The following is a 26,079-nucleotide window of genomic DNA, read 5'->3' on the forward strand; positions in this document are numbered from 1 at the left end:
TGAACTGCAGAACAGACTAGAACATTCCCACCCACGCACCCTCCCTCCTTCCTTTACTCAGGTCAGACTTGCATCACGGTCTGATGACCCTCGCAGCCTAGCCTAGCTCTCTCCCCATCTTCTCCCACAGGCATTTCCACTAACAAAAGCCTCGCACATTTAATCCTGTCTTGGCATCTTGTTCTCGGAGCATCAACACGTGTCTCTAATCCTCTGTACTATCACCTCTCTCTGCAACAGAGTTATGCTGCTTTCTACGTTCCACATCAGCTCTTCACGGCAGCTAAAATGGGCTTAGCAAACGTGGAGCCAAGGCTGACGGCAAGGTTGTTTTTGTGCTGCTGAGGGTAACTGGGTTTGCTGTGGGAAAGCGGTCTTTCTCACAGGTGTCACTGAATCTCCGCGATGTCTCTGTGTCTCAGCAGGACTGGAGTCCGAGCATTTCCATTCTTGTCTTGGTGGCACGATGTCGTGGTTTTACTCATAAATACTTAGAATAGATACTATTTGTTAAGTACCAACTATATGTGGTATCCTACCAAACACTTTAAAAACTCTATCTCTCATCCCCTCATTGCCTAGAGGTTTGTGTTCTTGTCCCCATTTTACAGATGAAGAAAGATTGGTTCAGGGTGGTTTCAAGACCTGTCCCAGAAAGCTGATGCATCCAGGCACCATCCTCTTGTCAGTGTTAAGAGTCACAGTAAATTTTACTTACGGTTCTATCAGTGACTCTCCAGGCCCACAGAGGGTTCAGGGATCTGAGCCTTGATTACAAGTCTGCAGAAGCCGGAAGGTTGCATCACCCAAAGACTCTAGGGTCCGGAAGCCAGACATTTCACGCCCTCCAAAAGAGGCCTTCACACTTGGCCCCTTAGGGCCGCCTGGCATGTTCTTTTCATTTTCCCCCGCCACTTGGTATTTTCCCCCTAAACGCATGACTTGGAAAACCACTCCCCCCCCATTCATCACTCCCTGCCTCAAAGGCGGGCTGCCCTCACTCCCAGCCATCTGATCACGGTCCCCCCCCCACTTGGAGGTAACAGGCCCAGCCAACGTCCTCTGCCTCTGGCTCACAAACAGCTTGCGAAGCACTTTCAGCCAAGCGCCTGACAATTTACAACCAGAGCGGCTCTGTCATGGGGCCTTTGATGCCTCCATCAGGGCCTTGGGCTCATTCATCACCAGCCTGGGAAAGCTGCAGGGGCTGTTTCTGTCTCTCGGCCGCCTGAGAGCCTGCGTGGACCCACGGGGATGGCAGGGAACCTGGCACGAAGCCACCTGCCTCATGGGATCCACTGGGTGCTTGGTGCCCTCCCAGCCTATTCTACCTGCTCCCCCAAACTCCGCCACAGAGACTGTGCCAACAGCCCTGAAGAAAGGGTAAATATTCAGGGACAGGGCTGCCAGAGCCTGTGGCAGCACCAGTGCTGTCGTTTGGCTTGCTTTTGACCTGCCCGGGTGCTTCCACTCTGGTGTGGTGGGAATGGACAAGATGCTAGGCATGGGAGAGTGGTGGGTAATGCAGGTCAGGGTTTCCCAGCCCCTCCCTGGAGTATGCAAACGAAGCTGGGGTTTGGGAGTAAAAACTCTCACTTTCCGGACTGCAGAGGGAGGAGCCCTTTTGTTGCCCCTCCTCATATCTTGGCTTTTACAGGACGACTGCAAGTTCCTCCCACTGCAAAAGCCCAGAGCCCTCCTGGAACATTGTTTAGAGTTACCTTTAGTAATAAATACAATTAGTTCAGTTACTGGCTGGCGTTGACCTTCAAGGCTAATTTGGAGAGAAGATTATCAAGGGCAGGACTCTGCATGAGCTTGTCTGGACAGTCTAGGATATTCAAAATGTGATTTTACCAGCTAATATGGAATGCAGTTTGTAAACTGTCATCTCACACGTCAGGGGACTCTGGACCACAGGAAGCCACAGTACACACTTACCAGAAATGCACTGAGGGGAGAAAATTGGCCAGGAAGGCTGGAGATAGCACAGTCCTCTCCAATCATTGATACCCAGAATTCTTACTCTTCAACCATCTTCCCCCACCTCTTAGGGCAGGAGAATGAAGGGGAAAGCAGGAGGGTCTAGAAGAGCAGGACATGAGGAGAAGAATTTCCCAAGATGCACTGGAGCCACCCAAGGGCACTAGCATAGCTTTAGATTTTCAAAGAAAGTGCAAGAGTGACTCTGTGGATCACCTCTACTCCATCCCAGGGACCAAACTTCTCTTAACAGTGGTGGGTTTGATTTATGCAGAAAATGGTGTGGAAGGCACGGTCCTAACTATCCATGACAACTGTTCTCACCCATCAAACAGACTCTGTTCTTGGGGTTGGGATAGGAGCCTATCACATGGTCAAGGCCATTATTGATTTGATAGGGGCCTCAGCAAGAAGCAGATGGCAAATTAAGATAATTCTGGGAGGGTTTAGTAAAGGGACTGTTACAACGTGTACACACGGTACATGGAAACTTCAAAGGATGGTCTAGGTCTAGGAAGAGTGGGCCTCCCTTTCCACTGCTAGGCCTCAAGGAGCCAGAGGAGGGAGCAGTTCCTGAAACCGGAACCAGGGACAGAGGGTGCTGTGCGCAGAGGGCGGCCTAATAGGAACTGAGACCTTCAGGAGGTGGAGGGGCTCATGCCGCTGACAGGGAGGGAGCCGGGGATAAATACCCTGACTTCTCTCTCCCCCTCATTCCAGGGCTTCCCATGGGCCAACGGGAAGGTGCAGGGCAAGGGAGCAGTTGATTTCCATAGAGGTCAGCCTCCTGGGGCACAGAGCAGGGTTGGGGAGGCTGGGAGCTAGATCTGAAGAGGCAAGTAGGGTATGTCCAGAACAGGGTTTAGCTGTTTTGATGCCAGGCTCAAGGCCACTTGATTCTTAGCGCTATGCTGGGCATGCCAGTGAGGAAAACAGGGGGACATTGAAGAGCATAATAAAGGAGTTTGTATTTCTACTGCTTATCCTAGATCATCTTTGTCTAGGGTCCTTTGTCCTTTGCATGGCCACACTATGTATCGGGTCTATGTCCAGAGTTACCTAGAGCTTAAAAAATGAACTTGCAAAAGCAAAGATAATCTCAGAGGGAGACTCTTTCCCTATTCAGCTTTGCTCCAGACACAGGACACTCTCTCAGTAAGGGTCGCTGCAGAGGTGCCCTCCCCACCCCCAGGAGGAACCACCTTCAGACTCCCAAGAAACTGGAGACTAGCTATTAAGAAACCACAGAGATGAAGCTAACCTGGGGAATTACTCATCTTGTGGCATTGAGACAAAATAGTTAGTGGAAAGGCAGTACTGTTTTGCAAGAGTCATATTAACCCAGAATCACAAGGGACTTCATTGATTTTTTTAATTTTTGACTTTTATTTTATTTATTTTTTTATACAGCAGGTTCTTATTAGTCATCAATTTTATACACATCAATTATACATGTCAATCCCAATCGCCAATTCATCACACCACCACCACCACCCCCCAGCCACTTTCCCCCCTTGGTGTCCATGTGTTTGTTCTCTCCATCTGTGTCTCAATTTCTGCCCTGCAAACCTGTTCATCTGTACTATTTTTCTAGGTTCCACATATATGCGTTAATATACGATATTTGTTTTTCTCTTTCTGACTTACTTCACTCTGTCAGACAGACTCTAGATCCATCCACGTCTCAACAAATGACCCAGTTTCGTTCCTTATTATGGCTGAGTAATATTCCATTGTATATATGTACCACAACTTCTTTATCCATTCATCTGTCGATGGGCATTTAGGTTGCTTCCATGACCTGGCTATTGTAAATAGTGCTGCAATGAACATTGGGGTGCATGTTTCTTTTTGAATTATGGTTTTCTCTGGGTATATGTCCAGTAGCGGGATTGCTGTATCATATGGTAATTCTATTTTTAGTTTTTTAAGGAACCTCCATACTGTTCTCCATAGTGGCTGTATCGATTTACATTCCCACCAACAGTGCAAGAGGGTTCCCTTTTCTCCACACCCTCTCCAGCATTTGTTGTTTGTAGATTTTCTGATGATGCCCATTCTAACTGGTGTGAGGTGATACCTCATTGTAGTTTTGATTTGCATTTCTCTAATAATTAGTGATGTTGAGCAGCTTTTCATGTGCTTCTTGGCCATCTGTATGTCTTCTTTGGAGAAATGTCTATTTAGGTCTTCTGCCCATTTTTGGATTGGGTTGTTTGTTTCTTTAATATTGAGCTGCATGAGCTATTTATATATTTTGGAGATTAATCCTTTGTCCGTTGATTCGTTTGCAAATATTTTCTCCCATTCTGAAGGTTGTCTTTTTGTCTTGTTTATAGTTTCCTTTGCTGTGCAAAAGCTTTTAAGTTTCATTAGGTCCCATTTGTTTATTTTTGTTTTTATTTCCATTACTCTAGGAGGTGGATCAAAAGAGATCTTGCTGTGATTTATGTCAAAGAGTGTTCTTCCTATGTTTTCCTCTAAGAGTTTTATAGTGTCCAGTCTTACATTTAGGTCTCTAATCCATTTTGAGTTTATTTTTGTGTGTGGTGTTAGGGAGTGTTCTAATTTCATTCTTTTACATGTAGCTGTCCAGTTTTCCCAGCACCACTTATTGAAGAGACTGTCTTTTCTCCATTGTATATCCTTGCCTCCTTTGTCATAGATTAGTTGACCATAGGTGCGTGGGTTTATCTCTGGGCTTTCTATCCTGTTCCATTGATCTATATTTCTGTTTTTGTGCCAGTACCATATTGTCTTGATTACTGTAGCTTTGTATTACAGTCTGAAGTCTGGGACCCTGATTCCTCCAGCTCCGTTTTTCCCCCTCAAGACCGCTTTGGCTATTCGGTGTCTCTTGTGTCTCCATTTTAAGATTTTTGTTCTAGTTCTGTAAAAAATGCCATTGGTAGTTTGATAGGGATTGCATTGAATCTGTAGATTGCTTTGGGTAGTAGAGTCATTTTCACAATATTGATTCTTCCAGTCCAAGAACATGGTGTATCTCTCCATCTGTTGGTATCATCTTTAATTTCTTTCATCAGTGTCTTATAGTTTTCTGCATACAGGTCTTTTGTCTCCTTAGGTAGGTTTATTCCTAGGTATTTTATTCTTTTTGTTGCAGTGGTAAATGGGAGTGTTTCCTTAATTTCTCTTTCAGATTTTTCATTATTAGTGTATAGGAATACAAGAGATTTCTGTGCATTTTGTATCCTGCAACTTTACCAAATTCATTGATTAGCTCTAGCAGTTTTCTGGTGGCATCTTTAGGATTCTCTATGTATAGTATCATGTCATCTGCAAACAGTGACAGTTTTACTTCTTCTTTTCCAATTTGTATTCCTTTTATTTCTTTTTCTTCTCTGATTGCCATGGCTAGGACTTCCAAAACTATGTTGAATAATAGTGGTGAGAGTGGACATCCTTGTCTCGTTCCTGATCTTAGAGGAAATGCTTTCAGTTTTTCACCATTGAGAATGATGTTGGCTGTGGGTTTGTCATATATGGCCTTTATTATGTTGAGGTAGGTTCCCTGTATGCCCACTTTCTGGAGAGTTTTTATCATAAATGGGTGTTGAATTTTGTCAAAAGCTTATTCTGCATCTATTGAGATGATCATATGGTTTTCTTTCTTCAATTTGTTAATATGGTGTATCACATTGATTGATTTGCGTATATTGAAGAATCCTTGCATCCCTGGGATAAATCCCACTTGATCGTGGTGTATGATCCTTTTAATGTGTTGTTGGATTCTGTTTGCTAGTATTTTGTTGAGGATTTTCGCATCTATATTCATCAGTGATATTGGTCTGTAATTTTCTTTTTTTGTAGTATCTTTGTCTGGTTTTGGTATCAGGGTGATGGTGGCCTCATAGAATGAGTTTGGGAGTGTTCCTTCCTCTGCAATTTTTTGGAAGAGTTTGAGAAGGATAGGTGTTAGCTCTCCTCTAAATGTTTGATAGAATTCACCTGTGAAGCCATCTGGTCCTGGACTTTTGTTTGTTGGAAGATTTTTAATCACAGTTTCAATTTCATTACTTGTAATTGGTCTGTTCCTATTTTCTGTTTCTTCCTGATTCAGTCTTGTAAGGTTATACCTTTCTAAGAATTTGTCCATTTCTTCCAGGTTGTCCATTTTATTGGCATAGAGTTGCTTGTAGTAGTCTCTTAGGATGCTTTGTATTTCTGTGGTGTCTGTTGTAACTTCTCCTTTTTCATTTCTGATTTTATTGATTTGAGTCCTCTCCCGCTTTTTCTTGATGAGTCTGGCTAATGGCTTATCAATTTTGTTTATCTTCTCAAAGAACCAGCTTTTAGTCTTATTGATTTTTGCTATTGTTTTCTTTGTTTCTATTTCATTTATTTCCGCTCTGATCTTTATGATTTCTTTCCTTCTGCTAACTTTGAGTTTTGTTTGTTCTTCTTTCTCTAGTTTCTTTAGGTGTAAGATTAGATTGTTCAGTTGAGATTTTTCTTGTTTCTTTAGGTAGGCTTGTATAGCTATAAACTTCCCTCTTAGAACTGCTTTTGCTGCATCCCATAGGTTTTGGGTCATCGTGTTTTCATTGTCATTTGTCTCTAGGTATTTTTTGATTTCCTCTTTGATTTCTTCAGTGATCTCCTGGTTATTTAGTAATGTATTGTTTAGCCTCCATGTGTTTGTGTTTTTTACGTTTTTTTCCCTGTAATTCATTTCTAATCTCATAGTGTTGTGGTCAGAAAAGATGCTTGATATGATTTCAATTTTCTTAAATTTACTGTGGCTTGATTTGTGACCCAAGATGTGATCTATCCTGGAGAATGTTCCATGCGCACTTGAGAAGAAAGTGGAATCTGTTGTTTTTGGATGGAATGTCCTATAAATATCAATTAAATCTATCTGGTCTATTGTGTCATTTAAAGCTTCTGTTTCCTTATTTATTTTCATTTGGATGATCTGTCCATTGGTGTAAGTGAGGTGTTAAAGTCCCCCACTATTATTGTATTACTGTCAATTTCCTCTTTTATAGCTGTTAGCAGTTGCCTTATGTATTGAGGTGCTCCTATGTTGGGTGCATATATATTTATAATTGTTATATCTTCTTCTTGGATTGATCCCTTGATCATTATGTAGTGTCCTTCCTTGTCTCTTGTAACATTCTTTATTTTAAAGTCTATTTTATCTGATATGAGTATTGCTACTCCAGCTTTGTTTTGATTTCCATTTGCATGGAATATCTTTTTCCATCCTCTCACTTTCAATCTGTATGTGTCCCTAGATCTGAAGTGGGTCTCTTGTAGACAGCATATAGATGGGTCTTGTTTTTGTATCCATTCAGCAAACCTGTGTCTTTTGGTTGGAGCATGTAATCCATTCACATTTAAGGTAATTATCGACATGTATGTTCCTATGACCAATTTCTTAATTGTTTTGGGTTTGTTTTTGTAGGTCCTTTTCTTCTCTTATGTTTCCCACTTAGAGAAGTTCCTTTAGCATTTGTTGTAGAGCTGGTTTGGTGGTGCTGAATTCTCTTAGCTTTTGCTTGTCTGTAAAGCTTTTGACTTCTCCATCGAATCTGAATGAGATCCTTGCCGGGTAGAGTAATCTTGGTTGTAGGTTCTTCCCTTTCATCACTTTAAGTATGTCATGCCACTCCCTTCTGGCTTGTAGAGTTTCTGCTGAGAAATCAGCTGTTAATCTTATGGGAGTTCCCTTGTATGTTATTTGTCATTTTTCCCTTGCTGCTTTCAATAATTTTTCTTTGTGTTTAATTTTTGCCTGTTTGATTATTATGTGTCTTGGTGTGTTTCTCCTTGGGTTTATCCTGTATGGGACTCTCTGCACTTCCTGGACTTGGGTGGCTATTTCCTTTCCCAGGTTAGGGAAGTTTTCGACTATAATCTCTTCAAATATTTTCTCGGGTCCTTTCTCTCTCTCTTCTCCTTCTGGGACCCCTATAATGTGAATGTTGTTGCGTTTAATGTTGTCCCAGAGGTCTCTTAGTCTGTCTTCATTTCTTTTCATTCTTTTTTCTTTATTCTATTCCGCAACAGTGAATTCCACCATTCTGTCTTCCAGGTCACTTATCTGTTCTTCTGCCTCAGTTATTCTGCTATTGATACCTTCTAGTGTAGTTTTTATTTCAGTTATTGTATTGTTCATTTCTGTTTGTTTGTTCTTTAATTCTTCTAGGTCTTTGTTAAACATTTCTTGCATCTTCTCGATCTTTGCCTCCATTATTTTTCCGAGGTCCTGGATCATCTTCACTATCACTATTCTGAATTCTTTCTCTGGAAGGTTGCCTATCTCCACTTCATATAGTTGTTTTTCTGGGGTTTTATCTTGTTCCTTCATCTGGTACATAGCCCTCTGCCTTTTCATCTTGTCTATCTTTCTGTGAATGTGGTTTTTGTTCCACAAGCTGCAGGACTGTAGTTCTTCTTGCTTCTGCCGTCTGCCCTCTGGTGGATGAGTCTTTCTAAGAGGCTTGTGCAAGTTTCCTGATGGGAGGGACTGGTGGTGGGTAGAGCTTGGTGTTGCTCTGATGGGCAGAGCTCAGTAAAACTTTAATCCACTTGACTGCTGATGGGTGGGGCTGGGTTCCCTCCCTGTTGGTTGTTTGGCCTGAGGCAACCCAACACTGGAGCCTACCTGGGCTCTTTTGTGGGGCTAATGGCGGACTCTGGGAGGGCTCACACCAAGGAGTACTTCCCAGAACTTCTGCTGCCAGTGTCCTTGTCCCCATGGTGAGCCACAGCCACCCCCCACCTCTGCAGGAGACCCTCCAACACTAGCTGGTAGGTCTGGTTCAGTCTGCCCTGGGGTCACTGCTCCTTCCCCTGGGTCCTGATGCACACACTAGTTTGTGTGTGCCCTCCAAGAGTGGAGTCTCTGTTTCCCGCAGTCCTGTTGAAGTCCTGAAATCAAATCCCACTAGACTTCAAACTCTGATTCTCTAGGAATTCCTCCTCCTGTTGCCAGACCCCCAGGTTGGGAAGCCTGACGTGGGGCTCAGAACCTTCACTTCAGTGGGTGGACTTCTGTGGTATAAGTGTTCTCCAGTCTGTGAGTCACCCACTCAGCAGTTATGGGATTTGATTTTACTGTGATTGCGCCCCTCCTACCGTCTCATTGTGGCTTCTCCTTTGTCTTTGGATGTGGGGTATCTTTTTTTGGTGAGTTCCAGTGTCTTCCTGTCAATGATTGTCCAGCAGCTAGTTGTGATTCTGGTGTTCTCGCAAGAGGGAGTGAGAACACATCCTTCTACTCTGCCATCTTGGTTCCTCCTCCAAGGGACTTTATTTTAAAATAATGGTGAGTAGATTGTGAGACAAAGAACAGGTCAAAATATCCAAAAGAATTTGTATCTGCCTTTTCCCCCCTCTCCATTGCCTTTTGTTCACAGGCAGTTAAGTTGTGTAAAGTGAATTAGATGCTTTGTTTTGTTTTAAGTAAATACTTGGTTTCATTTATTCATATTACCGGTGGCACACTTCTCTGGGAGCTCCTAGTTACCGATCCTAAGTCTCAAGTATCTACTATAACTGCTAACCAACAGCACCATCTTGCCATGGGTGGCAATAAATAAAGAAAAGGTACAGTCCAGAGAGTGCCTGACAAGTCCTGTGGACTTGTCACCAATGGAGATGAACGTGTTGTAGAAGAGAGCAAAATAAAAATATTTTTTAACAGAGTAAGAAAGTGGAGAAGGGAGATTACAAAGAGGAAAGAAAATGGAAGAGAGGGAAGAAAAAAGGATGAGGAAGGAAAATCTCTCACCTAAAGGGACAGTTCAAATCTACTTATTTTATTGAGCTGTGTCACAGGTGCCCACAATCCGTCAGTCCCCGCCAGGCTATACCAGAATATCCAAGCACCCCCAAAGAGGTGATGTGCCCACACGTGTCTCAGAAGGCAAATACCTGAAGGTGAACTTGGCGCATGTCGAGGGGTTGTCATTAATGTCTTCCACAATGAAGGTTATCTGCTTGCGATTCTCCTGACCCCCGAAGGGTCTATCCTTCACCAGAACCTCCAGAGATATGGCGGGATTTTGTCTTAATTCCCCTGCATCTCGGTCTATCCTGCGCACAACTTGGATGGTCCCAGTCACTGTGAGAAAGCAAAGGTCAGAATATGGCTCTTTGGAGAGAAATGAAGAGTCAAAGGCAGGTGGAGACTTGGAGTACATTGGAAAAGAACATTCTCATGTGAGGACTGGCTTACAAAGAGAATATTCTTTATACAAGTACATTAAAAAAAAAAACCTAGTGTAAGTTCCTGTCTTGGACATTGACTGGGGTGTCTGGCCTGATCCTTCTAGAATTTTGCACCTCATGCCTCAGGGTTGGGCCCTCTGGCAGCTGTCCTTGCCCGTCATTCATTGGACTGATAGACAGCTGACTCCAACCCCTGGGTTATCTTTCTGGAGAATTTGTAACTGGGAGACACAAGTCAGGTTCCTAGTGGAGCTACAGATAAGATGCCAGAACTCTAGCTGCTGAGGGCGCTGGTGCAGCGCTGCTCCCCATCCTTCCTGTGCCCTGACTGTTTACTCTTTCTCATGAGATACGCAGTATCCTGGTGATAGGTGTCCCCTACTTTTTTTTTCTCTTGCTTGGTTTGGCTGGCCTTAGTTTCTGTTACTTGCAACCAAAGAGTCTTAATGAATATACTACAAAAAAACCCCACTTATTTGTTGAAAGTTCAATTTGCAATACTCGAAAGAACAGAATTCTAAACCACAGTTGTCCATCCCGCCATGATCACTGGAGTGAGGTCCTCAGTGACAGACAGCACCGCCTTTGCCCGCCTCTCCTGGGCACAGGTAACCTTTGCCCTAAAGCCTATGGGACGAGTAACACATTGTCTTTTTGGGTTGTCCAGTGCTGGCCTCCACAAAATCATTATGTAAAGTGAAGTCCTTTTGGGTGATGTGACAGGGATTTATGAGGCGGTATAGTCTAGGAGTAGGGAAGAGCGCAGCCTTTGGAGTCGGGCAGCTTTGGTTTGTATCGCTGCTTCACAACCTACAAGCTGTGAGACCTTGGATGAGTCACTTAACCTATCCGAGTCTCTCTCTAAGCCTCAGTTTCCTCATCTGTAAAATGTGGATTATGGTAGTTCACTGGGTTGCTCTGCTGGGTATTTAAGATAGAATGCATGTGGATCACGCAGCATCCTGCCTGGTACGGACTAAAAGGTGGTCATTAAGAGGGAGAAACTCTCCTTCTCTGCACCAAGATACTTAGATGGGAAAATCTCCCAGGAATCCACAGATGGATGTATCAATAGATTGATGCAATCCAATATGGTAACCACTAGCCACATGTGGCTCTTTAGCACTTGAAATGTGGCTAGGCCAAATTGAGATGCAGTAAGTATAACACACAACAGATTTCAAAGAATTGGCACAAACAATAATAAGGTAAAATATCTCATGAGTAACTTTAAAATCTTGATTACAAGTTAAAATGATAATATTTTGGATATATTGGGTTAAATAAAATGCCTTATTAAGATTAATTTCACCGGTTTCTACTTTTTGTGGCCACTTTAAAATTACATATGTGGCTTCCACTGTATTTCTTCTGGACAGTGCTGGTCTGGGTCCTCTGTTCAGGAGACTTCAAGGTACCCTCAGGATAGTGAACTCATCCATCCTTAGATGCCCACCTGCCTCAAAGGTGGAGTGGTGATACAGCTGATGATGCAGCTGTCGACACAGGGCCCTGTTCAATGTCTCCAAACCTTAAGCCAGGTGCTTTTAATACACCTATTACAGGGAATTCCCTGGCGGTCCAGTGGTTAGGACTCCACGCTTTCACTGCCGGGGCCTGGGTTCAATCCCTGGTCAGGGAACTAAGATCCCCAAAGCCACGAGGTGCGGCCAAAAAAAAAAAAATACACCTGTTACCCTGATAACTTACGATAGTCTAGACGGAAAGGCATGCCCCAGACCAGAAGACAGAGAAAATATTTGTAAAACAATCCAAATGGCTGAATTAAAGGATGCACATAAGGATGTGCGTGTATGTGTGTGTGTGTGTGTGTGTGTGTGACTTACACTGATTGATCATGAAATAGCTGTTGACAGTAGTGATGCTGTAGAAGAGGAAGCTGGTGAAACCTTTATCATCAGGGTCCTCAGCTGTAATATTGGCCACAATTGCTCCTGGACCCAGCTCCTCGGGAATCGTGTACACGTGCGTTGGGCTGGAACAGAAATACAGCAGACACAGCTCATTTCAGGGGCACAGGAGGGTGGAGTCTGGGAGGTGGGTATTTTGGTTCGTGCTAAATATAGCGCTGAGCTCTTGGAGTTGCATCAGTGTGTTCGGGAGGGAGAGCTCAGCAGCTGAAAGGAGGGGTGACTGGCTTTTGTGTTTCCGCAGATCACATCCCTGTGGATGCAAAGAAGTTGCCGTGCTGCGATGGCAACGATTTATACCAGTCATGGTCCCTGACTCCACGCAGGCCTGATGCCATTTCAGGTCAGCCTTGGCATTAACATCTTTGAAAATAAGGATAGTCGGCCTGTCCAGCTGTCTCCTCTTCTCCCAGTTCGTGTGCAGAATTTTCCTGAATTCTTTTAAAAATCCCTCTGGACACAATAGCCAAAACTATAACTTCCTGATGCCCACACCATGGTTGCCACCAGAAGCTGATTAAATTGTGAACCTTCTCTATCCCAGGGCCTCTGCTCACTTTTTATTTCTTCCCTTTTTTTTTTTTCTTTTTTTGTTCTGAGGAGGCAGAATTTACACACAGAACGTGTATGCCTTTCCAAGTTGCGTTAACCGTGAGGTCAGCTCTCTGAAGGGAGAAACGAGCCCCACTGGCAGAAGCTAAGGTCAGCGCGCTGCCCTCCAAGGATGACTTCTTACAAAGTAAGCCCAAACTGCTAACTTATGCACCTTCCTCAGACCTGTACTGCCTTGGAAAAGGCCCAAAACCAGACAGATATGTTTGAGGTTTTAACTGCATACCCTGCGTAAATTGAATAATTTTGAATGTACCAAGGGAAGCTTATCGTTTAAAATAACTCTGCAGGAAGTCCTTTTGTGGAGGGAAAATCACTTCAGTGGGACAAATAGTCATCTTTAATTTACCAGTTTCCTAAATTTGGGTTTTCCCATGTGGGAGTGTCTTTAAGAGGGGAATACTCTACCTCGGATCTAAAGGATTGCGTTCGTTTCATGAGCTCAGAAGGTCTCTGCGGTTCTATCCCATCATCTGTAGGGCCAGAGGGAGGAGAAAGGGGAGGGGGCCTCCAGGGGAGTCAGAGGCAGGCCGAGAATGGCTGGAACAAGGCCCTCCCCAGGCAGGCTGCTCCCGGGATCCTGGGCCGGCCCCCACTCCTGGGGCGCCCTCCTGTAGGCTCGCTCCATTGATGGGAGACAGTAATCTTGTTCAGGCCAAGAGGCCACCTCAGTGCTCTGGACCTCTCACTACCAGGGGTCCCCCAGAAGCTGCCGTTTGTCCATTTACTTACCTGACACACACCGTTGTCAGGGAATCCGTGCCGCCCGCCAGTGGGTCCAGGGATGGACAAAGTGGGATGCAGCCAAGGAGGCGGGGCGGCAGGAACCAAAAGCAGAGCCAGAGGAGAGAGGGGGACGGCCCTGGCTCCTCAGGCTGGACTAAGCCCTTATTCCACTGTGTGAGAGACCCTGTTTCTCACGTGTTGGATTTTTTCCTTTGGCTACATTGAGGGGGTTCCGTTAATTTCCAACAGAGAGATCACTAAGACACCCGTGCGACCTTCCCAGCCTCGCCTTTGCTACCCCAGGGGTGGTCCCCGCCTTTCTAACTGCCTTCCTGAGCATGCTGGGTCCTTCGGCCACTCCAGACCCCTGAATCAGGAGCCAGAGTTTCACAAGATGTGCGGGGTCGGGGGCGGGGTAACACTTTAAAGTTTGAGAAGGACTATTATGAGGAGTCACCAGAGGTGACAGCCAGAGGCTCCCAGCCTCTCACAGGACAGACAGAGGACACCTTGGGAGAGAAATCCCCTTGCTCCCACCCTCCTCCTTCCCTTCAAAGACAGTGGTTCTCAGCTGCAGATGATTATGTGGTTTTTCACAACTATAGGAGCAGGCTGCCCTTGGCGTGTAGTGAATCGAGGGCAGGGACGCTGCTAAACAGCCTACGATGCCCAGGACAGCCCCACCGCGGCAAGTATCCCGCTCCAAATGTCAGGAGTGCAGCTGTTTAAGACCCTCATCTGCGGGCTCCTGCAGCCCACATTGGGCGCTCCGGGAAATCAGGTCCTCGTGAAGAGGACTGATCAGGCTGTTGGTGAAGACACAACTCCCCAGGTACAACATCCTGTCCTTGGCTGACTTGATATTGAGCCTGGCAGAAGATAAAATCTGTGGTTTATTTGGTTTGGGGATCCAAGACCCAAGTGTGTATAAAATATCATTTAACTTAGAAGTGTTACCCTCAAACCACAGTAGAAATCTGTTCAAATGCTGTGAAGCCAGGACCCCTGCAGCACCCCCGACAGGGGAAAGCTCTGATATCACTAATTCCCACACTCCTTTCCCCGTGACACTGGCTCACCAGAGCCTGGACCCAGGGCCGGACCCAGGGCCACACTCAGGGGAAAGGGTGTGAATCCGGGATGACCTGGGTATGGCTTCTGTAAGTCCCTAAAGTGTGTCTACACTGCCTGGCGCCAGGTTGAAAAGGACTGTGAATGAATGCAAAAGAAATGGGCAGAAGGGGAGAAAGACCCACCTGCCTGACTCTAAAACAAAGTTCTTTGCACGAGCAGCGAGCACTGTTTGTGAGGTAGAGAGTGAATGTAAGTCGGGTACTCTTATAATAAACTGCCCGACTTTCATAATGGCAGCATCCTGGAGTGCACATCACGAGAACATGAGACGTTCAGCATTTGTCACCACCCGGGAGAAAAATGGTGACGCATTTTCAACAACAGAAATAGTACTTGCTTTGGTTGTATTTCGTTGCAGGACCTTAACAAATAGTAAAGATAGAAGAGTTGTTTCCACATTTTGCATTTCTAACTTCACACTCAGACTCAGTCTACTTGAATCCATTTGAGGATTTAATTTTGTTTATCCTGAATTAAATAACTTATCGTTAGTCCTAGCACTGATTTGGGAGAAAATAAGGATGATGGTTCAAGGGAACCAGGAAACCCTCAAAGTTAGTGCCTAGCTTGAAACTGAGCAAACTTGTTGTAAGTCAGGATGGCTGAGGGACTAGGTTGGCTCTAATTGAGCAGCCTGGGCAAAGTAGGGCAGCCATCCTGCCCCAAATCCTGCCTCACATCCTTCTAGATCACAGGCTCTCGCAGACCCATCCTTACCAACATCCAGGGAACACTGTTTGAAATAAAGTCGACTGTGTTTTTAATAAATGGTTAGACAGTCACAGAGGTCATGCTTCCTGTCTGGGATGGAGCCTAACAGGTTCATCTCTCAAAACAAAAATGAGAACCAGAGTTCCAGAGCAATCTCTGGGGGGCCCCAACAAACAGCCAAGGTCATGTTCTCTTTCTGCTGAGGCCAACTGCTTTATTTTGGAAGACACAGTCCAAACCAGATGGCCTACACGTTCTGCCCCTTGGGCGAACTGATTATTTTCCCCTTTGCAGGCCCATTAGTCTGCTTTCCCACCTCACAGACTGGGGGTGTGGAGAGGGCATCGCAGAACGTGTCAGCTCTAGCCCCACCGCCATCACCTTCCTCTGGGGATCACTGATGAATCCGCATTGCTGTTTTGGCCAATACTTGAGTCCGAATCCAGGCTGGGATGTCACAACTATTTATAAACTGCCTGTACTGTGTTCCTGGAGGAGCCCGTCAGCAGAAATGCACTGCACCGTCCTGCTGAGCTTAACCCGGCAACAAGCATTTTGTGGGAGTGCCTCTGCTGCTGTTCCCTCCGTGTTGACACTCAGCAACTGGGCTGTAGACTGTGATAACGTCCAGAAGTTTCACAATTGTGGTGTGTTTTGCCACAAGGCACTTGGTTAGCCTGAGTGGAGTTGCTTTTTTTTTTTTTTATAAATTTATTTATTTTTATTTTATTATTTATTTTTGACTGTGTTGGGTCTTCGTTTCTGTGCAAGGGCTTTCTCCAGTTGCGGCGAGCGGGGGCCACTCTTCATCGCGGTTCGCGGGCCTCTCACTATCGCGGCCTCTCTTGTTGCGGAGCACAGGCTCCAGGTGCGCAGGCTCAGCAGTTGTGGCTCACGGGCTTAGTCGCTCCGCGGCATGTGGGATCTTCCCGGACGGGGGCATGAACCCGTGTCCCCTGCACTGGCAGGCGGATTCCTAACCACTGCACCACCAGGGAAGCCCTGGAGTTGCTTTAATACCTCAATCTCAGAATACTTTTGCAAGCATTCTACATAGTTCTGGGGCCCAGTGGCTTTTGGTTGGTGGAGTTTCCTGAGCTGAATGTATTCCATGAATACAGCGAACCCAGGCAGGGGAGTTTGCCAGTTTCCTTGTGGCTGGTTCCTGAGCCTGGCTCAGCAACTGGGGGGGGTACGGTAGGGGGCGGAGTCTTGTAACCAGTAACCAGGCTGTTTGCAGGGTCACATGCCGGCTCAGAATCCCATATCCCCCTCATAAATCCTTGTCTGTGACAGGCTCTGGTCTCGCCTTTGTGCCTGGGCTGGTGCCGGGCACATTCCCACAGGCTGCCTCTACCAGATTCACTTACCTTCCTCGCGTTCTTGGATGGAGGAGCTGCCAGATAAGGCATATCTCCTTTCTGAATCCACCACAACAGGAGGAAACTTAGAGCACCCAGCAGTGGGCAGGCCCCTTAGGCACCATCGAGGCAGCCCTTTCCTCAGTCGGAGAGGATGACCTCCTGACAGTGGGCTTTGTGGAGCCTGGACTGATGACGTGCTCTAGGATTCTGCCGTTATTAGCGGTGAGCATCCTATCCTATGAGTACCTGCCTTCTGCCTTCTGCACATGCCCAGTGGCAAGCCTTGCACCAGGGGCGTGGTGTCTTGCCTCCACCCCTTCCCCACCATACCCGGAATCCCATGGTGCACACGTCTGTGGGGTGTGGAGACGGGGGGAACAGAGGTGGAAGATGTTAAGTCTGGAGGCCCAGGTAAAGGACACTGACGATCTGGAGCCTCTTACCTCTCCTGCAGGCCAGAGCAAAGGGCAGCCCTCTGCCTTGCATGAAATGTGTCTGAGGAGGCTCAGCCACTTAAGAGACATGGTGCCCCCGGCCCCCGGAGACCCCCGCCCAAGCCCTCAGGCCTACCTGGTAAAGCGAGGGATCTCGTCATTGATGTTCACGATGTTCACCTGCAGCTCCATGGAGGCTCTGAGCCCTTGGCTATCTCTCACTTCCACGATGAGATGGTAACTGTCAGGAAACAGCCCAAGTCAGGGAGTCAAGCTTCGCTGACACTACCACAAATGGGGTGAGGGGAGGGAGGGAGGGAGGAAAGTGTCCGTCCGCTTTCTGGCCACCCCCCTCCGTATCCCCCTGCAGAGTCAGATCTGCTGGGTCCACCCTTCTTTCCTCATCTCTAAAACCCCACCCCTCCATTTCTCATTCTATAGTTATTACTGACGGCTGCCATCTCCCGCCCGCCATGTTGCACACCTGTCTCCATCCTCCCTCGCGTTATCTCGGCAAAGTGCCTCATCCACCCACGTAAGGAAACTGAGGCTGCCATGGATTAGATAACTAGCCCTGCTTCTCACACCTGGTGCAGATCCCAGAGCCAAACCTGCGTGGACCCCAAGGCTTGTGTGTTTTCACTCTCGAACCCTGGCTTCTCCTTACCTCTTTCCTCAGAGGCCTGCTTGCCTCCACCATTCTGCTCTGATGTCGGCAAACAGCTCTGAGAGCTGCCTCTCCAGAGCCAGAAGGGCATCTGAGGCCATCCTCCGGATGCTTCAGGGGCCCCCTCCCACACCTTCGTTCTTGTGATCCAGAGATGAAGATTTTGGGTGGGAAGGAGGCCTTCAGGTAATGGCCTTACTCCTGATCCCTCTTTGGAGCTCGCTACCCTCTGAACCTAGCAGCAAGGCAGCAGACCACTCAGGGCCTCCCCAGCTGCCCTCAGGCTGCACTAGGCCTGTTCCTTGGACACTCAGATAAAAGGTACTTCAAGCAAAGTCATTGGCAAAGGCTACCTGCTGTGTCCTGCTTCAAAGTCAAATTCTGTTGTGGAGAAGAGGGTCCCATTAGCAGACATTCTGAAACTCTGTGAAGGGGAAATCAGGAAATACTAAAAAAACAAGGAAAAAAATATTACTAAGCACACCTATGTAGCTTTCCCCAAGAGATGAATTTGTTCGCTTCCCATTTTATATTCTTGGCCCGTGCAACATTTTTGATGTATCAGGATGAGGCCCAAATGGGCAGTTCTCAGGCTTAATGGTTCTTGATTCCAGAAGGCTCTGGATCAGTTGGTCTGAGTCTCTGACCCTGATCGGCTGCACCCTGAGAAGCTGGTCACTGGATCCTGCTTCAATTACAGAAAATACACATAAACAGCTCCCTGCTTCTGAGTCCAGCATACTTATCCCCATCACCGTATTCTCACTTCTGCTTCCCAGGACAACTTCTGGCTTTGATTTGGTGTCTTGGCTTTAACCAACACTGTTTCAACACAGCTCCCATGCATTAGGAAATAGGACAGTACTAAAGCAAATACGATCCGGTCTCTTTCCTTAAAAGAACTCAGGATATGGTGCGGCGTGAAAATGTTCACAAGCATCGTTCATTACAATGATGGCAGGGAAAAGGAAAGAGACAAGTGTTAGAGAGAAAGAACCTTAGCAGGTACTAGAGTCCAAGTTGGAAGCTGGTTTGGGATGTAGACGTGTTTTTTTAAACATCCCATCTCAGGGCTATGGCCACTGGTCAAGCCTTTGCACATCCTGGGGAGTTGAGGGTCTGTCCTCCTTGGTTCCCAGTACTCAGCCCAGCTCTCTTGAGGACCCCTTGCCCAGCACCAGTTGCTCTGATAAGAACACAGGCTTCTTTGTACATCCCACTGAGGGCCAGCCCATAGGAGGCCCACCCCTGTCCGTCCACGGGCGCTCATCAGAATTGCTTCCTTGCTCCCATCGTGGAGTCAAGAAGCAGGGGAAGGCCCCGGATCAGAAGAGCTGAGTCCAAACTCTGGTTCTCACCTCAGGACCTGGGACAAGTCCCTTCCTTGCCTGTAACTTAGGGCTGAGACCACTAACTGCTCCTCCGCGTTATGGTAAGGATTAAATCGGAAGGCACACTGGAAAACGTGAAGGGCTGCGTGGCAACACGTGAGGCTTACGTATTTATAGCCATCTGTCCCAAAGGGCTTTAAGGGCAGAAGGTTTCATTATTTCCCACTAGGGTGAGGGATGATCTCTGGATCAGATCATAAGTGGAGGTTATGCAACCAGAGCCACAGCCCCTGAAGTCTAGAATCAAAGGAAACGTCAGCCGAGCTTTCCAACCCAGTGATTTGCTGTGTTGTGATCGCAGCTGAGCTCCCCGTAGAGAAGAGAGAATGCACAGAAAATAGATGAAAGCTCTCCTTTGGGGCCAATGTAAGATTTTTAAACCATTTTTAAAAGTGTTTACTTTCCATTTATTATTTAATAACATTTTTCTAATTGTAATGAACATATTTTTAACCAAAAAACTGGGACCGAAAAGTCTAAAAAGGAAAATATTAGTCACCTGTAAAATCTCATCATTTTCATGAAGTCTTCTGTTCTTTTCTATGCAAACATACGCCCTCCAAAAAATTGAGATGATGTTCTAACCACAATTATAATATTTTGTTCTTTTTATTTATAGCTTGAGCATTGGCCCATATTCTTGTCTTATTTTATAGACTGGTTGGTTAACGATGATATGGCATTCTACTGTAAGGGCTTATTTTACCAAGTCTTTCTTGCTGGTTACTTAGGTGCTTCCAACCCATTTTGAAGAGGAAATATTTGGGCAATGCCAAGGAGTGCCCTTCTGCCAGCTACCCCGCCCTCCAAATTGTATAAGCACACTCAAAGGTGTGATGTTTAAATCCCAAGCCCCCCACCAACTCTCCAGCTCACTGCCTGGGCCTGCAGCCGGCAGCACGTGGAGCGGTCCTGGCTCTGTGAGCGGAGCCTTTCCTGCAGAGAAGCCTCACGTACCCACATATCAGAGGCCCAAGCTGGATGGGCTGGAATGGCAGAGTTCAGAGACCCCGGCAAGGCATTTACTATATGCACCTGAATCGGGATGCCTTTCCACATGTGTTTTGAAATGCTCTAGGAGATAGGTCCCCGGATCTGGTTGTTTCCCAAACAGTACAAGGTCTTGGGATAAGGAGATGACAGACAGCCCTGCTCTGCCAAAGATGATGGTCAACCGAAGGAACATACAAAGAAGATGTGGGGCAGGTGCTCCAGGAGGGATAAATACAGGATATGACGGCAACAGAGAAGGAGGCCTCTTAGACCCATCCGGAACATGAGTCACACACTGGGGCAGTTGAGTCGTGAAGTGGCTCTGGATCCAGGCTGGAGCCAGACTGCTGAATCTGAATCCTGGTTCTACCACTTTATGAGAGCTTGTGCAACAAAGAGGAATAATAATAAGGCATGCCCCATGGGGAGATCACGTAAAGTTCTAGAACAGTGCCTACCAGAGGTAAGCCGTCCATGTATGTTAACTACTACTGTCCAGTTAGAATGTGAGATCCATGAGGGAAAGCGCTTCATTTTATTCGCTGCTCTATGCCTATGCCTAACACATACTAGGTGCTCAATAAATATTTGTTAAATGTTCAATATTGGGGCTTTCTTCTCGCGTATTTCCCATCTGAGACCCCCATTCCCACCTTAAAGGATCTTAAAACAAAAAGGCAACAACAACAAAAACCTTGCCAACCTTTATAAAAAGTCTCTTTCAGTTTAGTAATGCTGGACTTGGGTATGAAATCGTCCTCCAGTCTCAACAAGCAAGAAAAAAGCAACAGCAGCAGACAGAAAGGGTGAAGAGCTGTAGGATTAGAACAGGGGGAATTTCTTTTAAATTTTTATTAAGAGGCTGATTTCCTGGAATCCCGATTTTTTTTTTTTTCTTTTAGAGCCAGGCTAATTTCCTTTATCCCTGAACCTACGAGCTTATGTTAATGGGAATAGCAGTTTGGTACTTAGAAAGGAGATAATATCCATAGACTAAAAATATTATGTCATGTGGCCATTTGCCAGCGACTCAGCAAAGCTTTCTGTAAAACCTGGCATTCTCTCCCCTTTTTAAAGGCTTGTTTAATCAAAGCTGCTCCCTTGATATTCGTTCTTGGAAAACAGAAATTAAATAGGATGAAAAGCAACGGCAGCCCCTCTCTGCTCCGATACTGGCTAAGAAAAGTCCTGAGTAATCAGATCAATTCGGTGAACAAATGCTTGTCAGACAAGCTCTTGAGCGTCCCCGCAGGGAATATTCCTTTACCGTCTCCCCAGGTTTCTCTCTTTGCAGCCCCTTGGCGGCAATGCTTTGCTCACGGATGCAGAGCTTCGGGGTGGAGGACGGTGTGCAGGCTTCCTGCCCCATTCATCCTTTATTGTGCCACCGGTGCGGGGAGAAGAAAGGCTGCGAGGGAGCTGGCCCAGTTTCCTGAAATGTCAGGCTCCCTGGGGAGGGCGCGCCACCTCCGGGCCGGCACCCCCGCTACAGCTGGAGTCACGGGCGAATAATGATGCAACCTGTGCTGATTTGCAGCCCTCGGTTGCTTTCGGCCTGCAGTGGAATCAAGCGGCAAGAATTCAGCCTCCCAGCTCGTAGGAAGAGAGCAGTCAGTTTCCAGGGGGAAGCAGGACCCTTATTCCTCCCAAGTCCGGGGAGTGCCAATGACCCTACCAGCCACTGAGAACGTGCCCCCAAGCCCACCCAGAGGGCCCAGACGGGCAGCATCTCTCTACTGGGCCAGGGCAAGTTTTAAAGGTGACGCCACGGTCCTATTATTTTTCAGTGTAAGCTGAATGTTTTATAAAAGCCTCAATTCCTCTCTTTTCCCCTTATTCCACCCCAAAGGAGCTCAGAGGTGGGAGGTGGGGGACGGGAGTGGGAGGGAAGGGCACCTAGGAGGAAAAAAACAGCTACCATAGAAAAACCTACTGCAAGCCCTTAACTCAGCTGGGCTCTGCTTGCGTGTGTTATTATCATGAGGGTGAGCTAGGTGGGTTATAGACAAATATTTGTTTTTAAGAAGAACCACATGTATAAATGCAACATGCTATAGATATGTAAAGGATGCAGTCCTTTACTGAGGAAGCTGCAGATCTTCCTGTATTCTGTCAGTCTTTTTCCGTGATCAGCCTGGGTCCTGTTCTTTGATTCAGGCATCACTAATCTTAAGAACAATGATCCCCTTCTATTTGAGGAAGTATCTCTCCCAACGTATGAACAGTCATCAGTGGTGGTGTATTTGGAGTGGGAATTTTCCAATAGCACTGCTTGTTCCCTTCTCAAGCATTCTCACGAGAACCTGGAGTATGAAGTGTTTTGCAAAGACTTCCAGTGGAGACTCCTGAGTTAGGCAGATGCCTGGGGGGCAGTGAATAGTAGGTGTGTGTGTGTGTGTGTGTGTGTGTGTGTGTGTGTGTGTGTGTGTGTGTCATAGGGGTGGAGGTGCCTGGGGAACAGGAAGGGCGCTGTCACTCAGGAAAGAAAGGAGCAGGACACCGAAGACAATTTGCCAGAACAGGGTGGAAGGGGGTGAGCAGGATTCCTTGGTTTTCACTGGCATTACCTGGCCCAGGCGAGGGCCTCAGTTCCTTCCCTCACCAGGAAATTGGGGGCTGCTCAGGGACCTGAAAAGTTCCATCCAGTGGGACTGACAGTCATCTGATGATCACTTTACTCTCAGGAAGACTGAAAGGTGGTGCCACTACTCAGAGCCATGAGCAACATGGAGGTGGAGAGAGAATTGCTTCCCTTGCTGCCCTCCTGGTAGCCCAGCTGGTAGCAAGGTTATCGCTCTTTTAATTTCATCCTTTGTCTGCCCTGGTGAAGACAAAGCACATTTCACTTTATGCAAAAGTCCTTCCCTAATGGAAAGGCCAAGAGAAAGCCCCTTAATGGAAGAATTGCTGCACTAGATCACTTTGCCTCCAGCTGCGAAACTGATTAACGTCCTTCGAGTCTCCAAGGCAGCTTTGCTGCAGTCACGGTGGCCATTTCCAAGTATGAGGGGCGGGGAGTGTGGGAGTTGGGTGGGAGGGAGTGGGCCCCAGAGAGCCTCCTTCAGGAGGTGGAGAAAGGGCAGGAAGAAATGCCAGTCAATATAATTATTCACATAGGGACCGTCCGGCGCGTCTCTGTGTCCTGATGCTTGCCTCTGAGCCGGCTCCATCTGCACCCATCACAACACAGAAGGTGCACCGGCAGGGGAGCGAACGCTGGGCCCCAGCCACACCGTCCAGCACAGAGACCACCAGCCACGGGCACCTGTGACCACAGAGCATCTGCACTGTGGCTGGTCCAAAAGGAGATGAGCTTTAAGTGTAAAATACACGAGTCCAAAGAGATACTATGAAAAAAAGGATGTATGATATCCCACGAGTCATTTTTATGTTGATTATATGTTGAAATGATAATAGTTTGGATATATGGAGTTCAACTGTATCAAAATGAATTTCACCTGTTTCGTTTCACCTTTTTGATGGGGCTACTAGAACATTTAAACACACAGCACTCATTGCTGGCTCACAGTCCAGCTCTACTGGGCAGTGCGGGCCCAAACAATGTACAACCACATGCTTTAAAACTTTCGTTAAAAGGGAGGGAGCAAATACCAGTGGTTTCTGTATTAGCCCCAATTTTACACAATCTGTGACAGACACAGTTTCACGTTATTAAGCTGGATGAGGGTGGAGGATTTGTTGTAAAAGAGTTGCAGGTTCCGGAGATGTCCTAGAGCTAATATTTAATTTATCCTTCCTCCTCGAGTCGCTGCCATCAGCAGGGTGACTCCTGGAACCCACCAGGTGAGATGACAGGCACAAACCAAGCCCAGGTGGCTTCCTGCACATGCTTTTATTAAAGTCTGTGCTGTGTATTTTATTAGTCTGTGCTTGTTTACTCAGGTCAGTGGTTCTCCAAGGGCAGAATGCATCAGGATCACCTGGGAAGTTTGTGGTCCAATTCAGCATTCCGATGCAGAGTCTAGGAATCTGCGTTTTTGAAGCATCCTAGGTGTGTTCTCATGCAGGGGCTTGAACACCCAGTGAGAAGCACTCATAAACCAGTGTTCCCAGCCTTTCTGACCAGAACAATCACCCAAGGTATCTGGCAAATCTGTAGATTCCTGGGCCCATCTCAGACCCACAGAATCCAAACCTCCGAGGGAGAGACCTGGGGAGTGTGGGAAACAGTGTCTTAAAGCAGTAAAATAAGTCAGAGAAAGACACGTACTGGATGATATCACTTAGTGTGGAATCTAAAAAATACAACAAACTAGTGAATAAAACAAAAAAGAAGCAGACTCACAGATATAGAGAACAGACTAGTGGTTACCAGTGGGGAGAGGGAAGAGGGGGGCGATTTAGGGGGAGGGAGTTAAGAGGTACAAACTATTAGGTATTAAATAAGCTACAGGAATATATTGTACAACATGGGAATGTAGCTGATATTTTATAATAACTCTAAATAGAGTATAACCTTTAAAAATGGTGATTCACTATATTGGACACCTGTAACCTGTAATATTGTACATCAACTATACTTCCAATAAAAAAAAAAAAAAGCAGCGGTCTCAACCCTGGCAGCACAAGAGATCACTGGGTGGGGTGCTTTAAAAACCTGATGCCTGGGCCACACCCCAGGTCAATCACATCAGACTCTTAGGGTGTGGGACCCAGATCTCTGTGGTTTTGAAAGTTCCTCTGGTAGTTTCAATTTGCAGCCAAGGTTGAGAAGCACAGGTTTGGTCAATAGCAAATTAACCCATCTCCTTTCTCCTTGTAGGGAGCAAAATGTATCATTTAGTACCACCAAGTGGGCAGAATAAAATGTCTATGTACAAAGGCCGTGGCATGTTACTTCCTGAACTGTTATTACCTTTTGCTAGTCTGAGAAAGGTTCCTTCTAGGTTATGTTCACTGCTCCTGAGGGCTGGCTGTTGACTTTCTGTGCAGCCGTCAGTTCCAGCACAGGTGTTAAATACTTCATTAACAATTTCTGCTGCAGTGCCCCCTCCCCAAACAATCCTAAACTCACTGCAGAAACCACAGTTGCAGCCACCCGGCTCCAGGTTCCAAGGGCCTGCAGCTGCTCTCCGATATCTTTGGATAGCATTACGTTTTCTTTTAAGGGAGCAACACCTACTGTATTTGCTCCCCACCTGGGCTGCTTCCCTTCATCTGAAAGGGTAACAACCTGACTTAGGAGGTATTTTTGAAAGGGCCATGACCTTGTTCCTTCTGCCTAATTTTCGAAATATATATTAAAATGGAGATTTCAAACTAAACATTTTTCTTCACAGCCGAGATTCCTTCCACTCTGCCCCCACTGCATCTTGTACAAACTTTATAGTAATGATCTTATTGAGTTATCATTATTTGGTGTATGCATGAATGTCTCCCATCCAGAGGTACAAAGATGTGTCTTATTCATCTTTGTATCCAAAGCATCTAATAGAAAGCCTGGCACATAGTGGATTCTTGGTAAATGTTGAAATGAACTAAATGTTTAAGTGTGGTACTATGCTTTGGGTTGCTGACTTAATGTCCATCCAGAATCCCTTTTCCCCTGGTCACCACCAAGGAACAGTGGCCATAAGACACAGTTCTGGCCAGTGAGAAGTAAGCAGAAGACCCCTGGGTAGAGCTTCCAGGAGGGTCTTGGTTTCCCCACCAAAAAAGGGACAAATTGGGTTGACCTGCCTCCTTTATCCTGTACCCCATCCTACTTTCTTTTTTTCTTCTTCTTCCTGCCTGGAACTTAGAGGTAAAGCCTGGAGGTACAGCAGCCATCTTGTAATCATGAGGTTAACAAAGGGAGAACAAAGCCAACATACACTGGATGAAATAGCAGACAGATAGGAAGAGCCAAGGTTTCTGAGGGTAGCAGCTGTGCCAGCCCTGGACTGCTTGTGTGCCTGCCTCTGGTCTTCTTGT

General features: G+C 46.4%; 1 protein-coding gene and 1 long non-coding RNA gene across 2 annotated transcripts in view; one reads left to right on the forward strand and one right to left on the reverse strand.

Moving 5' to 3' along the window:
* LOC309632396 overlaps positions 1-18,121 on the forward strand; it is a 34,647-nt gene extending 16,526 nt beyond the window's left edge. Inside the window, exons 2-4 of the long non-coding RNA XR_014246882.1 lie at positions 12,358-12,456; positions 12,714-12,852; positions 17,536-18,121. This is a non-coding gene — a long non-coding RNA (uncharacterized lncRNA). The remainder of the gene's footprint in view (positions 1-12,357; positions 12,457-12,713; positions 12,853-17,535) is intronic.
* The window catches only part of CDHR3 (cadherin related family member 3), a 76,928-nt gene that overhangs the window by 24,752 nt on the left and 26,097 nt on the right, over positions 1-26,079 (reverse strand). The window contains exons 5-8 of the mRNA XM_082399754.1: positions 18,115-18,209; positions 17,231-17,335; positions 12,030-12,178; positions 9,886-10,075 (exon numbers count right to left, since the gene is read on the reverse strand). Of these exons, the coding sequence (XP_082255880.1) occupies positions 9,886-10,075; positions 12,030-12,178; positions 17,231-17,335; positions 18,115-18,209 (539 nt within the window). The remainder of the gene's footprint in view (positions 1-9,885; positions 10,076-12,029; positions 12,179-17,230; positions 17,336-18,114; positions 18,210-26,079) is intronic.

Source organism: Balaenoptera borealis (assembly GCF_965194805.1).
Source record: "Balaenoptera borealis genome assembly, chromosome: 7".
Lineage (NCBI taxonomy): Eukaryota > Metazoa > Chordata > Mammalia > Artiodactyla > Balaenopteridae > Balaenoptera > Balaenoptera borealis.